Source organism: Pan paniscus, chromosome 16 (genome assembly GCF_029289425.2).
Source record: "Pan paniscus chromosome 16, NHGRI_mPanPan1-v2.0_pri, whole genome shotgun sequence".
NCBI classification, from domain to species: domain Eukaryota; kingdom Metazoa; phylum Chordata; class Mammalia; order Primates; family Hominidae; genus Pan; species Pan paniscus.
Genome location: NC_073265.2, coordinates 30,595,726 through 30,611,588, shown reverse-complemented (window position 1 = coordinate 30,611,588; position 15,863 = coordinate 30,595,726). Strand labels below are relative to the sequence as shown.

General features: G+C 44.3%; 1 protein-coding gene across 6 annotated transcripts in view; it reads right to left on the bottom strand.

Annotated features, from left to right (window-relative positions):
* Positions 1 to 15,863, bottom strand: part of NUSAP1 (nucleolar and spindle associated protein 1) — a 48,702-nt gene that overhangs the window by 11,021 nt on the left and 21,818 nt on the right. For 3 of the 6 annotated variants that reach the window (XM_034938556.3, XM_034938558.3, XM_034938554.3), the window contains exons 5-7: positions 14,008 to 14,109; positions 11,891 to 12,000; positions 4,517 to 4,704 (exon numbers count right to left, since the gene is read on the bottom strand). In XM_034938556.3, coding sequence (XP_034794447.1) covers positions 4,517 to 4,704; positions 11,891 to 12,000; positions 14,008 to 14,109 — 400 coding nt within the window. The remainder of the gene's footprint in view (positions 1 to 4,516; positions 4,705 to 11,890; positions 12,001 to 14,007; positions 14,110 to 15,863) is intronic. The other 3 variants (XM_034938557.3, XM_034938559.3, XM_034938555.3) reach the window with 1 other exon arrangement.

Below are 15,863 nucleotides of genomic sequence, written 5' to 3'. Positions count from 1 at the left end.
TGATTTTTCTTTCTTTCTTTCTTCTTTTTTTGGAGATGGAGTCTCGCACTGTTACCCAGGCTGGAGTGCAGTGGCGTGATCTCGGCTCACTGCAACCTCTGGCTCCCAGGTTCAAGCAATTCTTCTTGCCTCAGCCTCCTAAGTAGCTGGAATTACAGGCGACTGCCACCATGCCTGGCTAATTGTTTTGTATTTTTAGCAGAGACGGGGTTTCACTATGTTGGCCAGGCTGGTCTTGAACTCCTGACCTCGTGATCTGCCCGCCTCGGCCTCCCAAAGTGCTAGGATTACAGGTGTGAGCCACCATGCCCGGTCTAATTTGTCTTAATGGTTCATAAAATAACAATGAGCCTTCATTCAATTAATGGTATCTTATGGTGTGAAGTCCAGACCCACCTGTACATTGCAGTGAAGCAAGGGCCAAACCTCTGACCATGGTGTTCTTTTTTTTTAGACAATGTTTCGCTCTTGTTGCCCAGGCTGGAGTGCAATGGTATGATCTTGGCTCACTGAAACCTCCACCTCCTGGGTTCATGTGATTCTCTTGCCTCAGCCTCCCAAGTAGCTGGGATTACAGGTGCACACCACCATGCCCAGATAATTTTCTATTTTTAGTACAGACAAGGTTTCACCATGTTGGTCATGGCTGGTCTTGAACTCCTGACCTCAGGTGATCCACCCAACTCGGGCTCCCAAAGTGCTGGGATTACAGGTGTGAGCCACCGCACCTGGACCATGGTGTTCTTAAATGAAATCAGAACCACCAATTACAGGTACTTCATATTCCAAGCTAATTCAATAAATAGAATTCTAAACTTAAAGCCATTTTTAAGTTTGAAAAACTACATTGGAGGAACAGGAAAAAAAAAATCTGATTAAAACATGGGCAGGCTGGGTGAGATGGTTCACACCTATAATCCCAGTACTTTGGGAGGCCAAGGCAGGAAGATCGCTTCATCCTGGGAAGTCAAGGCTGCAGTGAGCCATTACTGTGTCACTGAATTCTAGCCTGGGTGACAGAGCAAGATCCTGTCTCAAAAATAGAATAGGCCAGGTGTGGTGGTTCACACCTGTAATCCCAGCACTTTAGGAGGGCAAGACAGGTGGATCACTTGAGGCCAGGATTTCTAGACCAGCCTGGTCAGCATGGTGAAACACTACCTCTACTAAAAATACAAAAAAAAAAAAAAAAAAAAAGAATTAACTGAATGTAGTGGCACACACCTGTAGTCCCAGCTACTCAGGAGGCTGAGGCATGAGAATTGCTTGAACCCAGGAGATGGAGGTTGTAGTGAGCCGAGATCACGCCACCACACTCCAGCCTGGGTGACAGAGCAATACTGTCTCAAAAAAAAAAAAAAAAAAAAAAAAAGAATAAAATAAAAAATACAATTATGTTAGATAATTGCACATGTTGGAGAAGGGCTGTCATGCACCAGTTCTATTAGATACTGCAAATGTCTTTTAAAAAGTAGAAAATAAAGTTTTGATATTAGAAGTAATCTGAAGACTTTCATCTATGGGGAGAGTCCCACTGAAGGTGACTTTGATGTCAGAAAAGTTACAAGTAAACAAAAACAGGGATCAATGGGGCATGAGATAGTGATGATACTGTAGTTCCCACTAGGTTATGATATTGGTATTTGAGGAAGAGTTAATTTTTCAGTTCACTGTAATGAGATACTTTCTGTAAGCATTTAGCTTCACTTCTATATTTAAGTCAATGGAAAAGTTTCTCCTTAGGCATCTTGGCAGTCATATATTAATAAAATGAAGAATATCTGACTGGGCATGGTGGTTTATGCCTGTATTCTTAGTACTTTGGGAGGCTGAGGCAGGAGGATCGCTTGAGGCCAGGAGTTCAAGACCATCTTGGGCAACATAGCAAGACCTCATCTCTACAAAACAGAAACAAAAGCAAAAGAACACATATTTCAGAGTGCTGTCAGCAAGATGGCTGACTAGAGATGCCTGGCATTCATCCCCCACAAGAAAGGACGAAGGCAACAAATAAACAGCTAAGATTTTTAGAATTTTATTTTTGGAGACAGCTTTCACTATGTTGCCCAGGCTGGCCTCAAACTTCTGGACTCAAATGATCCTCCTGCCTCAGCCTCCTGAGTAGCTGGGATTACAGGTGGGAGCCACTACAGAAAAAAGCTAAGATTTGACTGGAGTGTCAACAGGAAAGCACTGGAGTGCATCAGGGGAGTGGAGATGCACCTGTGGTGAATGGAAGCCCAGGAGGGCCGCCAGAGGCATCTAGCCTCTGCAGCCCTGTCTCCTCTACCAGAATCAGATCTGCCCGCAGTCAGGAGGGGATTCCTGTTGTGAAGAAACACTAAACTGAAGATCCCCACCAGCCCCCATTGCTACTGCAAGCACCTACAGTCCTTACTACGGGAGAATACCCAAGTCTAATAATACCCAAGTCTAATAATACCCAAGTCTCCCAGTTTGGAGAGTTGCCAGGAATTCCTGCAGCTGCACTGCCCTGGATTAGGAGCACAAGGTGTGCATTATCTACCCGCCACTAGCTTCTGCAGCACAGAACCATCTTCAGACCAGAGCCACTTCTGGAGTGCACTGTGCTCTGCTGGGGGCCAGTGGCCACTGCATGTATCCATTACTAGGGCTCAATATTCATTCTACCAAGCCCACAGGGGCTTGGCAGGGGTGGCTGCAACACCATGACCCCAGTTGCTTGGAGCCTAGGCAGATGTGCTCAAGGCGAACCTGCCCTTGAGCTGGCCAAACTGCCACATGCCCTCCCTGGAACGGGAGAGACTCTCAAGCAGCTGACATACTCTGATGCTGGCTGAGTGGCTATGTGCCTGTGGCTAGGGCCTGAGAAACAGCCATGAGATGCCTCACCCCTGCAGAGAAGCCCCTGACCTGCTCAACGCCCCTGTACTCCTAGTAAGGGCCTGAGAGGCAGCGTTGTAAGCAGCCTCTGGTAGACATGCCCGAAGGCCAGCCAAGCAGCCATGCAACTGCATACCAGGGCTGAGAAACAGCCCCACGGTCCCAAACCTGGCAAAGCCACCATCACCACCAACTCTCTTAGCCTAGGCTACTGAGAGACTTACAAATGCCACTAAAATGCATTACAGCTGAAGAAACTACACAGAGACTATATTCCTGTGCCCACTTAGAACCAAGGCCAACACACCCCACTTAAATGACACCCTAAGACCTATTCATATGAGTATGTTCTTCCCTATGAAACCTCCTCTATAAAATTGGAAGAGGTGACTTTCCTAACAGATGTGTAGAAATCAATGCAAGGACACATAAACCATGAAAATGTAGGGAAACAAGTCACCTTCAAAGAAAAATGGTAATTCTCCAATAACCCTATTCATAGGGAAATATATGAAATACCAGAAAAAGAATTCAAAATAATAATCTTAAGGGAACTCAGTGAGATACACAAGAGAATACAGACAAGTCAATGAAATCAGAAAAACAATTCATGATTTGAATGAGAAATTTAAGAGGTACATATACCTGGGTGCGGCCAGGCACGGTGGCTCATGCCTGTAATCCCAGCACTTTGGGAGGCCAAGGCAGGTAGATCACCTGAGGTCAGGAGTTCAAGACCAGCCTGGCCAACATGGTGAAACCCCGTCTCTACTAAAATAAAAACTTAGCCGGGTGTGGTGGTACGTGCCTGTAGTCCCAGCTACTCGGGAGGCTGAGAATCGCTTGAACCTGGGAGGCAGAGGTTGCAGTGAGTCAAGATCTCGTCGCTGCACTCCAGCCTGGGCAATGGAGTGAGACTCTGAATGAAGAAAAAAAAAAAAAAAAGAAAAAAGGAAAAAAAAGAAAGGTTGGGTGCAATGGCACGTTTGTAATCCCAGCACTTTGGTTGGCCAAGGTGGGATGATCACTTGAGCCCAAGAGTTCAAAACCAGACTGGACAATGTAGTGAGACCTTGTGAAATTAGCTGGGCACGGTGGTTTCAAACAGCTAGAAGGAGGATACTAAATATAAAGAAATGATAACTATTTGAGATGATGGATATGCTAATTACCCTGATCTGACTACAATACAATATATGTATTGAAACATCACTATGGGCCGGGCGCGGTGGCTCACACCTGTAATCCCAGCACTTTGGGAGGCTGAGGTGGGCAGATCATGAAGCCAGGAGATCGAAACCATCCTGGCTAACATGATGAAAGCCCGTCTCTACTAAAAATACAAAAAATTAGCCGGGCATGGTGGCACGTACCTGTAGTCCCAGCTACTCGGGAGGCTGAGGCAGAAGAATCACTTGAACCTGGGAGGCGGAGGTTGCAGTGAGCTGAGATTGCGCCACTGCACTCCAGCCTGGGCGACAGAGCGAGACCTCATCTCAAAAAAAAAAAAGAAAAAAAAAAAAAAAAGAAAAGAAACATCACTATGTACCCTATGAGTATGTACGAATATTATTTGCCAATTAAAAAATTTTTTTTTATATAGTCCATGTGAAATCTTGTTCATGATTACATTTTGCAGTGATTTCTTTACCTGACACCCGTTTTAGCTGCAGAGATAGCAGAGCGCTTGAGTGACCCCTTCAGACCCAAGGTACTCTGACTTGCAGGGCCACAAGACCGGCCTTGCGAGCGTCGTTGGTTGATGGGAGTAGAAGCCACAGAGATCCTTCCTCTTGGAGGTACTGGAGTCCTGACCCCTCCCTTATTGATGGGCTGCTGCTGAAGAGAAAATGCATCATTTTAAAAGCTTGGCCTCTCCAACATGGTGAAACCCCATCTCTACTAAAAATACAAAAATTAGCCGGGCGTCGTGGCATGTGCCTATAGTCCCAGCTACTCAGGAGGCTGAGGCGGGAGAATCACTTGAACCCAGGAGGCGGAGGTTGCAGTGAGCCGAGATCATACCAGCCTGGCAACAGAGGAGACTACATCTCAAAAAAGAAAAAACAAAAACAAAAAACAAACAAAAAGGCTTGGCCTCTGATACAGTATTGTCTCCTAGGCAAAGTTCAGAAGAGCGTTTCCATTTATCCCTGTTTCATTCCTCATTTGTAACTCCATTTGGAATCTTTCCTTTCCTCACTACCTCACCTCATCCTATTCTACCTGTCTGGCTGGCTCCACAGTTACCTGCCATTTATTGCTATGGGGATTCTGTTATAAAGAGCAATTTCCAGTTGTGGCTGAGTAAGGAGTTACAAGAAAGCCTTTCCCGGCTGCTATGGACCCAGGCATTTTCTTTCTTTCTTTTTTTTTATTTGAGACAGAGTCTGGCTCTGTTGCCCAGGCTGAAGTGCAGTGGCACAATATGGGCTCACTGCAATCTTCACCTTCCAGGTTCAAGCGATCCTCCCACCTTAGCCTTCTGAGTAGCTGGGATTATAGGCACCTGCCACCATGCCCAGCTAATTTTTGTATTTTTAGTAGAGACAGGATGTTGCCATGTTGGCCAGGCTGGTCTCAAATGCCTGACCTCAAGTGATCTGCCTGCCTTGGCGTCCCAAAGTGTTTGGATTACAGGCGTGAGCCACTGTGCCCAGCTATCTGGGCATTATCTTTTCTTTCTTTCTTTTTTTTTTTAAATGAGACGGGGTCTCTTTCTTTCACCTGGGCTGGAGTGCAATGGCATGGTCTCAGCTCACTGCAACTTCTGCCTCCCAGGTTCAAGCGATTCTCCTGCCTTAGCCTCCCAAATAGCTGGGACTACAGGCGTCCGCCACCACACTCGACTAATTTTTGTATTTTTAGTAGAGACGGGGTTTCACTGTGTTGGCCAGGCTGGTCTTGAACTGCTGACCTTGTGATCTGCCTGCCTCAGCCTCCCAAACTGCTGGGATTACAGGTGTGAGCCACCACGCCCAGCCTAGCCAGACATTTTCTAACTAGAGACATAATGTAGAAAAACAGTCCCTTGTAGCCACAAAGGAAGAAAAAAAGATTATTTTGGAAATACGGAAGCTTTGAGACGTTATATACAGTTTATTAAATATAAACTTACGCCAGGTGTAGTGGCTCACAACCTGCAATCTCAGCACTTTGGGAGGCTGAGGCAGGAGGATCGCTTAAGCCCAGGAGTTCATGACCAGCCTGGGCAACATTAGGAGATCTTGTCTCTACAAAAACAAACCTAAAGAACGTATTATATATTTAACATGTGGAATCTACAAATAATTCTACCCTCTCCCTCTATCCCCAAACAATAGCTTTTTGAAGTCCTTTAAAACAAAAAACAAAAAGAGGGAAGGAAATAAATGCTTGAAGGGTTTCACTTAGGGTATCTGTCTTAGATATTGTCAAGGCACAAAGAGTAATTGAATATCTTATTATCATTAGTCTAACATCTGTTGCAAGCAGAAAAAATTAACTTTATTGCCTGTCAACTGAGATACAACAATTGAAATTAATATTTAGAAAAATAAAAATGTAGGTTAAGAATTAAATACAGGGACTAGAAATAAACATAATCTGGTGGCCCATGCCTATAATCTCAGTACTTTGGGAGGCAGAAGAGGGGGGACCGCTTGAGCCTAGGAGTTTGAGACCAGCCTGGACAACATAGGGAGGCCTGTCTCTACAAAAAACTGAAAAATAGCTGGGTGTAGTAGTGCATGACTATTGTCCCAGCTACTAAGGAGGCTGAGGTGTGAGGATCACCTGAGCCCAGGAGGTTGAGGCTACAGTGAACCATCACTGCACCATTGAATTACCACCTGGGTGACAGGGTGAGACTCTGTCTCAAAAAATATATATATATGTATATAATTTTATATAAAAATTGTATATATATATATACACCTATATATATAGAGAGAGAGAGAGAGAAAGAGAGAGAGAGACAGAGAGACAGACAGGCAAGATCTTTTTTTTTTTTTTTTAGATGGAGACTTGCTCTGTCGCCCAGTCTGGAGTGCAATGGCGTGATCTTGGCTCACTGCAATCTCCGCCTCCTGAGTTCAAGCAATTCTCCTGGTCAGCACCCAGAGCAGCTGGGATTACAGGCATCTGCCACCACGTCTGGCTAATTTTTGTATTTTTAGTACAGACGGGGTTTCGCCATGTTGGGCAGGCTGGTCTTGAACTCCTGACCTCAGGTGATCCACCCACATCAGCCTCCCAAAGTGCTGGGATTACAGGCGTGAGCCACTGTGCCCAGCCATATATATAAGTATATATGTCTATACATTTTTTTGAGACAGGGTCTCACTGTCACTGAGCCTGGAGGACAGTGGCCCGATCTCAGCTCACAGCAATCTCCGCCTACAGGCTTCAAGCATTTTTCCTGCCTCAGCCTCCTGAGTAGCTGAAGTCAAGACCTTTCTAAGCATGACAAAAAAGTAAGCCTTAAAAGGAAGAGTTGGATAAATATAACTACAATTAAAAATCTTCCACAAGGCAAGATACTATTAATCTAGTTAAAAGGTAAACAACGGGGCCAGGCACGGTGGCTCACGCCTGTAATCCCAGCATTTTGGGAGGCCGAGGCAGGCAGATCACGAGGTCAGGAGATTCAGACCATCCTGGCTAACTCAGTGAAACCCCATCTCTACTAAAAATACCAAAAAAAAAAAAAATTAGCCGGGCGTGGTGGCGGGCGCCTGTAGTCCCAGCTACTCAGGAGGCTGAGACAGGAGAGTGGCATGAACCTGGGAAGAGGAGCTTGCAGTGAGCTGAGATTGCAGATCACGCCACTGCACTCCAGCCTGGGTGACAGAGCGAGACTCCGTATCAAAAAAAAAAAAAAATAAAGATAAACAATAGAAAAGTATTTAAAACAGATAATATATACCATTAATATAGATAAATAAGAATAATAATTGAGAAAAAGCAAATCTGCATAAAAATAGCCAATTATAAAATATAGAGATTTATAACTATATAAGGTACCTTGGAATACAAGTTTTCCAATCTTTTTATTATAAATAAATAGATAAATTAATTAAAATAAATTAATTAAATGTAGGTATATATGTATTTGTTTATTTGAGATGGGGCTGTTCTATGTTGCCCAGCCTGGTCTTTGACTCCTGGGCTCAAGCAACCCTCCCACCTCAGCCTCCCAAGTAGGTGGGATAATAGGCATGAGCCACCACACCCAGATAGTTTTCTGATCTTTTTAGAGGGCCATTTGACAACTAGATCAAACAAGTCTGTCTTTTGTTATCATAAAAGTCAAAGAGAGGCTGTCATGGCCAGAATGATCTCTTTAGGATATCTGCTTATTACTGTCCATCACCATCCAAATGACCAAGCCCCAAATGTGCCAGGAGCAACTTCATCTCAGGTATGGTGAAGTTATTGTAATTGTTTTTTTTAATTCTCTAGTCTCCAAAGAGATCATACCAAGTTATATATCTGATAGGCCAGTTCCTTAAACATTCAGGGTGAACAGTGTTATTTTAGAACAAAACTCATTCAGATGGGTCTACCAGGCTGGAGTTATACTAAAAAGTAAGATAAACTATTCGTTTATTCAACACATTTTCTAGAGCAATACTCAACGTTTATGGTTGAGACAGTCGTTCTTGCTCTGTCCTTAACTTTTACTTAGAAAATTATGTCATCCATATTACAAAATATAGAAAGCAGCAGCTTGACTCTTTTTTTTTCTTTAAAGATGGAGTCTCACTGTATTGCCCAGGTTGGTCTTCAACACTGGGGCTCAAGTGATCCTTCGGCCTAACCCTCCCAAAGTTGTGGATTGACAGGTGTGAGCCACTGTGTCTGGCTGAAACCTTTTTTAAATTAACTTAAATTAATTTTTTTTTTTTTTGAGATGGAGTTTCACTCTTGTTGCCCAGGCTGGAGTGCAATGGCATGGTCTCGGCTCACCGCAACCTCTGCCTCCCGGGTTCAAGCAATTCTCCTGCCTCAGCCTCCCGAGTAGCTGGGATTACAGACATGCGCCACCATGCCGAGATAATTTTGTATTTCTAGTAAAGATGGGGTTTCTCCATGTTGGTCAGGCTGGTCTCAAACCCCCGACCTCAGGTGATCCGCCTGCCTCAGCTTCCCAAAGTACTGGGATTACAGGTGTGAGCCACCACGCCCTGGCCTATTTTTTTTGTTTTTTGAGATGGAGTCTTGGTCTGTTGCCCAGGCTGGAGTGCAGTGGTGTGACCTCCATGCACTGCAACCTCCACCTCCTGGGTTCAAGCGATTCTCCTGTCTCAGCTTCCCGAGTAGCTGGGAGTACAGGCACCCACCACCATGGCCAGGTAATTTTTGTATTTTTAGTAGAGACAGGGTTTTGCCATGCTGGCAAGATCTGTCGAACCCGGGAGGTGCAGGATGCAGAGAGCCAAGATCGCCCCACTGCACTCCAGCCTGAGTGACACAGTGAGACTCATCGCAAAAAAAAAAAAAAAAAGATGGATAAACAGTGCCTTCAAATGTGGTAACAGTGAGGACAGGAGTGGTGGCTCACGCCTGTAATCCCAGCACTTTGGGAGGCCGAGGTGGGTGGATCACCTGAAGCCAGGAGATCGAGACCAGCCTGGCCAACATGGTGAAACCCCATCTTTACTGAAAATATAAAAATTAGCAGGGGCTGGGCGCCGTGGCTTATGCTTGTGATCCCAGCACTTTGGGAGGCTGAGGCAGGTGGATCACAAGGTCAGGAGTTCAAGACTAGCCTGGCCAACATAGTGAAACCCCGTCTCTACTAAAAATACAAAAAATTAGCCAGGCGTGGTGGCAGGCACCTATAATCCCAGCTACTCAGGAGGCTGAGGCAGGAGAATCGCTTGAACCTGGGAGGCGGAAGTTGTGGTGAGCCAAGATCACGCCATTGCACTCCAGTCTGGGCAAGAAGAGTGAAACTCTGTGTCAAAACAAACAAACAAACAAACAAAAATTAGCCGGGTGTGGTTGTGGTTGCCTGTAATCCCAGGTACTTGGGAGGCTGAGGTGGGAGAATCACTTGAATCCAGGAGGTGGAGGTTGCAATGAGCCAATATTGTGTCACTGCACTCCAGCCTGGGCAACACAATGTGACTCCATCTAAAAAAAATAAATAAAATTACAAATACAAATATTAGCTGGGTGTGGTGGTGGGCACCTGTAATCCCAACTACTTGGGAGGCTGAGGCAAAATAATCTGCTGCATCCGGGAAGCAGAGGTTCCAGTGAGGCAAGATCGCACCATTGCACTCCAGCCTGGGTGACAGAGTGAGACTGAGTCTCAAAAAAAAAAAAGTTTGACAAACAGTGCCTTCAAATGTGGTAACAGTGAGGATGGGAGCAATGGCTCATGCATGTAATACCAGCACTTTGGGAGGTGGGTTGATCACCTGAGGTCAGGAGTTCAAGACCAGCCTGGCCAACATGGTGAAAACCCGTCTCTACTAAAAATAAAAAAATTAGCTGGGTGTGGTGGTGGGCGCCTGTAATCTCAGCTACTGGGGAGGCTAAAGGCAGGAAAATCGCTTGAATCAGGGAGGCAGAGGTTGCAGTGAGCTGAGACTGTACCATTGCCCTCCAGTCTGGGCAACAAGAGCGAAACTCTGTCTCAAAAAAAAAAAAAAAAAAGAAAAGAAAAGAAAAAAAATGGTTGTAACAGTGGTTTTACATCGTTAAAATGAATGTTTATTATTTCAATTAAGCTTCTCACCAAGAAGCTTAAGTACTTAAATTATTTACAACTTATCACCCAGTGAGTTTTCCTCTTGGCCCTAGCTGCCAGAAAACTTAAACTCAGCTGAGTGACTGTTGGTAGTAAATACTGTACCTACTAACAGTGCTAATTTTCTGCCGCTTTTAAATTGACTATACTATTTTATATTTAATACCATAAACTTACATTATTTTGAGAATAGGCCTTAAATTCTTTTTGAGAAATAGGGAAGTTATGTAAAATAAACATGGGCTTAAGAATTAAATACAGCGAATAGAAATAAATATAATCTGGTGGCTCACACCTGTAATCCCAGCACTTTGGGAGGCTGAGGTGGGAGGATCACTTGAGCCTAGGCGTTCAAGGAGAGCCTGGGAATCATAGGGAGACCCTGTCTTTATGAGAAAAATACATAAATCAATAAATATTTAAAAATGTGTTTCTTGCCCTCCATTTGGCACTGCCTTAACACCAGATACCAATAACATCAACTTGCTAGAATGTTACTCACTACTCTGCTAACTCAGCCTCAGAGTTGACTTTATCACCTTCTCTTACTTGAGGAGGCTTTGAGTCCTGTGGAACCTGGACTGAAAGCCCTTGAGGGAGCTGTTACCACAGGAACCCTTCAGGTTTGCCACTATTAATCACCCATTTTCCTTTACATAAGAGACAAGGGAAAGAAGATGGCTTCAGCCATAAGTTGGTTCATCATCAATGAAAGTAATAGGCAAAACATCTGAATATGGAAAGTAGAATGACATTGCCATTTTGGAAATAGTTTCTCATAGTCAGGATTCACTGTTTTCTTTTTTTTTGAGACGGAGTCTCACTCTGTCACCCAGGCTGGAGTGCAGTGGCACGATCTCAGCTCACTGCAATGTTGGCCTCCTGGTTCAAGTGATTCTCCTGCCTCAGCCTCCTGAGTAGATGGGATTACAGGCATGTGCCACCCCCCACTAATTTTTTGTATTTTTTGTAGAGACAGGGTTTCACCATGTTGCCCAGGCTGGCCTTGAACTCCTGACCTGAGGTAATCCACTTGCCTTGGCCTCCCAAAGTGCGGGGATTACAGGCATGAGCCACTGCGCTTGGCCATGGACTCACTGTTTTATCTAGAGGACTTTGAAAATTCTCAGGGTAGGGGAAAGCAAGTTTTAGATAAAGATATATTAAATTCAAACAAATCTACTGGTAGAGTGACAGCCAGTTGTTGTAACCACGGTGTTATATAGTTTCAAAATTATAATCAAACAGTTTAGTTCCATTAAGAACATAATTTTATCTACATACCTTCAGTTCATTCATGGAATTGTGTTCTTCAAAATGTTTCTTTTTTCTCTCAATATATTGATCAATGGACTCCATTTCCTTAAAATGAGCTTCATGAAGCTTCTTAAAGTCTAGAATGTTTCAATATAAAAATTAATAACAAAACAAAATCCATTTATTTATCTTCTCTGTTTTTCTGTTAACACTTATTCTCTTCTTTGCATCCCTGACATTCAACTTCAATATAATTTTTGCTAAAACATTAATTTCAAAATACTTAGTTTTTGGAAACTCAGGGGCAAAGCACATTCATCTTATAAACTATCAAACATTCACCATCTCCCCACTGACAATTTCACTAAATTGACATCTTGGTTTAATCCAGAGGATTAGAGTAGAAGATTTATCTTCTCCCCTACCAATTAGTCACAAGTGGTCTTTATTTAATCATGAATTTGATATTTTATAATGCTGTATGTCAAGGACTGACAAATTTATTCTATAAAGGGCTAGATAAAAGTATTTAAGGCTTGGCCGGTCATGGTGGCTCACACCTGTAATCCCAGCACTTTGGGAGGCCAAAGCGGTCAGATCACCTGAGGTCAGGAGTTCGAGACCAGCCTGACCCACATGGAGAAACCCCATCTCTACTAAAAATACAAAAATTAGCCAGGTGTGGTGGCGCACACCTGTAATCCCAGCTACTCGGGACACTGAAGCAGGAGAATCGCTTGAACCCGGGAGGTGGAGGTTGCAGTGAGCCTAGATTGCGCCATTGCACTCCAGCCTGGGCAACAAGAGCAAAACTTCGTCTCAAAAAAAAAAAAAAAGTATTTTAGGCTTTATGGCCACGTATGGTATGGTCTCTGTCTCATATTCTTCTTGTTTTTATGTTATTTATTTATTTATTTTGAGACGGAGTCTTGCTCTATTGCCCAGGCTACAGTGCAATGGCATGATCTTGGCTCACTGCAACCTCTGCCTCACAGGTTCAAGCGATTCTCCTGCCTCAGCTTCCCAAGTAGCTGGGGTTAAAGGCACCTGCCGCCACACCCGGCTAATGTTTGTATTTTCAGTAGAGATGGGGTTTCACCATGCTGGCCAGGCTGTTCTCAAACTCCCAACTTCAGGTGATCCAGCCCCCTGGGCCTCCCAAAGTGCTGGGATTACAGGTGTGAGAACCACGCCCGGCCATTCTTCTTGTTTTTAAATTCTTTAAAAAATGTAAAAACCACTCTTAGCTCAAAGGATATAAGACAGGCCAAGGCAGGCAGCAGTTTGCTGACCCCAACTGTATCCTATTCTGATTAAGTATATGAACATTTATTGAATTTTGAATATACGATAAGCAGCATTGCAACTACTATAAATATAATAATCAACATCTATGTGCCAAGCAATGTTCCAACAATATAAGATAGAGAAGACTTACATGCCCAAAAACAGAATCATTTAGACTTATGAAAAACTCATTAGAAGGTGGGCATTGTACCAAGTAGTTCATACATTCATTCATCAGTTGTTTATTGAATCCTTGCTGCATGCTATTTGCCGTGATAGGGAAGCAGTAGTGGAAAAAGTATTCTCAATTTATGTATCTATCAACCTGATGAAATAGGTACTATAGGCCAGGCAGGGTGGCTGACGCCTGGAATCCCAGCACTTTGGGAGGCCGAGGCAGGCGGATCATGAGGTCAAGAAATTGAGACCATGCTGGCCAACATGGTGAAACCCCGTCTCTTCTGAAAATACAAAAATCAGCTGGGCGTGGTGGAGCACACCTGTAGTCCCAGCTACTAGGGAGGCTGAGTCAGGAGAATCACTTGAACCTGGGAGGTGGAGGTAGCAGTGAGCCAAGCTCACACTACTGCACTCTAGCCTGGGTGACAGAGCAAGACTCTGTCTCAAAAAAAAAAAAAAAAAAAAAAGAAATAGGCACTATAGTATAACTATTTCCACTTTGCACTGAGGAAGTGAGTTTATTGAGGATGAGTAAGTTCCCCAAGATATCAAACCTAAAAGACGAGAGAACTAGAATGTAAACTGGTTCCAGCCTCTATGCTTTCAGCTGTTACAGTCCAACATCAGTCCGAAGTGGGGCAACCATTACTTATTATGGCTTTGTCTACAAAACTTACTTGGAGTAGTGATTGCAGTTCTTTTATTTTTTCCAGGTTTGGATGACTCATCTGTGTAGAGAGATTTCTTTCTTTCTGAAGGTACCTTTGAATCTCTGTTACCTAAATCCAAAGACACAGAAATAATGAAGGATTTCAAAAAAGTTCTCATTAAGAAATATGTGGCCGGGCACGGTAGCTCACGCCTGTAATCCCAGCACTTTGGGAGGCCGAGGCGGGTGGATCACGAGGTCAGGAGATCAAGACCATCCTGGCTTATAAACTATCAAACCCCATCTCTACTAAAAATACAAAAAGTTAGCCGGGCGTGGTGGTGGGCGCCTGTAGTCCCAGCTACTCGGGAGGTTGAGGCAGGAGAATGGTGTGAACCCGGGAGGCGGAACTTGCAGTGAGCTGAGATCGCGCAACTGCACTCCAGCCTGGGCAACAGAGTGAGACTCCACCTCTAAAAAAACAAAAACAAAAACAAAAACAAAAAAAAACGTGTGTAAGTTAACAGAGTATTTTCACATGGTAGGCTCTGTCAAGATGGTGGTAGAAACAGCACATAGGGAGCACAAAGAATTAGTTACAGCATTCCTACGATTACAGGTCATATGCTTCATGTAGGCATTCAGAAATTTTCTGACACCTGTGGAGAAGTTATATAAACATATTAGGAAGTTGGTCAGGCGCCGCGGTGGCTCCCACCTGTAATCCCAGCACTTTGGGAGGCCGAGGCGGGTGGATCATGAGTTCAAGAGATGGAGACCATCCTGGCCAACACGGTGAAACCCTGTCCCTACTAAAAATACAAAAATTAGCTGGGCGTGGTGGGGCGTGCCTGTAATCCCAGCTACTCAGGAGGCTGAGGCAGGAGAATCGCTTGAACCCAGGAGGTGGAGGTTGCAGTGAGCTGAGATCACGCCACTCTACTCCAGCCTGGCAACAAAGCGAGACTCTGTCTCAAAAAAAATAAATAAATACATAAAATAAAAATACAGAAAGTTGGCCAGGTGCAGTGGCTCATGCCTGTAATCCCAGCACTTTGGGAGGCTGAGGTGGGTGGATGGCTTGAGTCCAGGAGTTTGAGACGAGCCTGGGCAACACAGCAAGACTCTGTCTCTATTTTTTTTTTTTGAGATGGAGTCTCGCTCTTTCGCCCAGGCTGGAGTGCAGTGGCGTGATCTCGGCTCACTGCAAGCTCCACCTCCCGGGTTCAAGCCATTCTACTGCCTCAGCCTCCCTAGTAGCTGGGACTATAGGCGCCCGCCCCCACACCCGGCTAATTTTTTTTGTATTTTTAGTAGAGACAGGGTTTCACCGTGTTAGCCAGGATGGTTTCCATTTCCTGACCTCATGATCTGCCTGCCTCAACCTCCCAAAGTGCTGGGATTACAGGAGTGAGCCACTGCGCCCTGCCCTGACCCCGTCTCTATTACTAAAAAATTATTTAATATAAATTAAACATATATATATATATATCGGTTAAAAAAACTTTTTCAGTTTTTATTATGAACATAATATTGTTACAACTAAAGTGATAAAAGTCACGTAATCCAATCAGCCAAAGAAAACACCATTAACGTCTGGCATATTTCCTCTGGTCCTCTGCTTCCTATACTTATTTTGGTTGTTGTCGTTTGTTTGTTTTGAGATGGACTCACACTGTCGCCCAGGATGGAGTGCAGTGGCGCGATCTTGGCTCACTGCAACCTCTGCCTCCAGGGTTCAAGAGATTCTCCTGCCTCAGCCTCCTAAGTAGCTGGGATTACAAGTGTGAGCTACCACACCCGGTTAATTTTTGTATTTTTAGTAGAGACAGGGTTTTGTCATGTTACCCAGGCTGGTCTCGATCCTGACCTCAGGTGATCCAC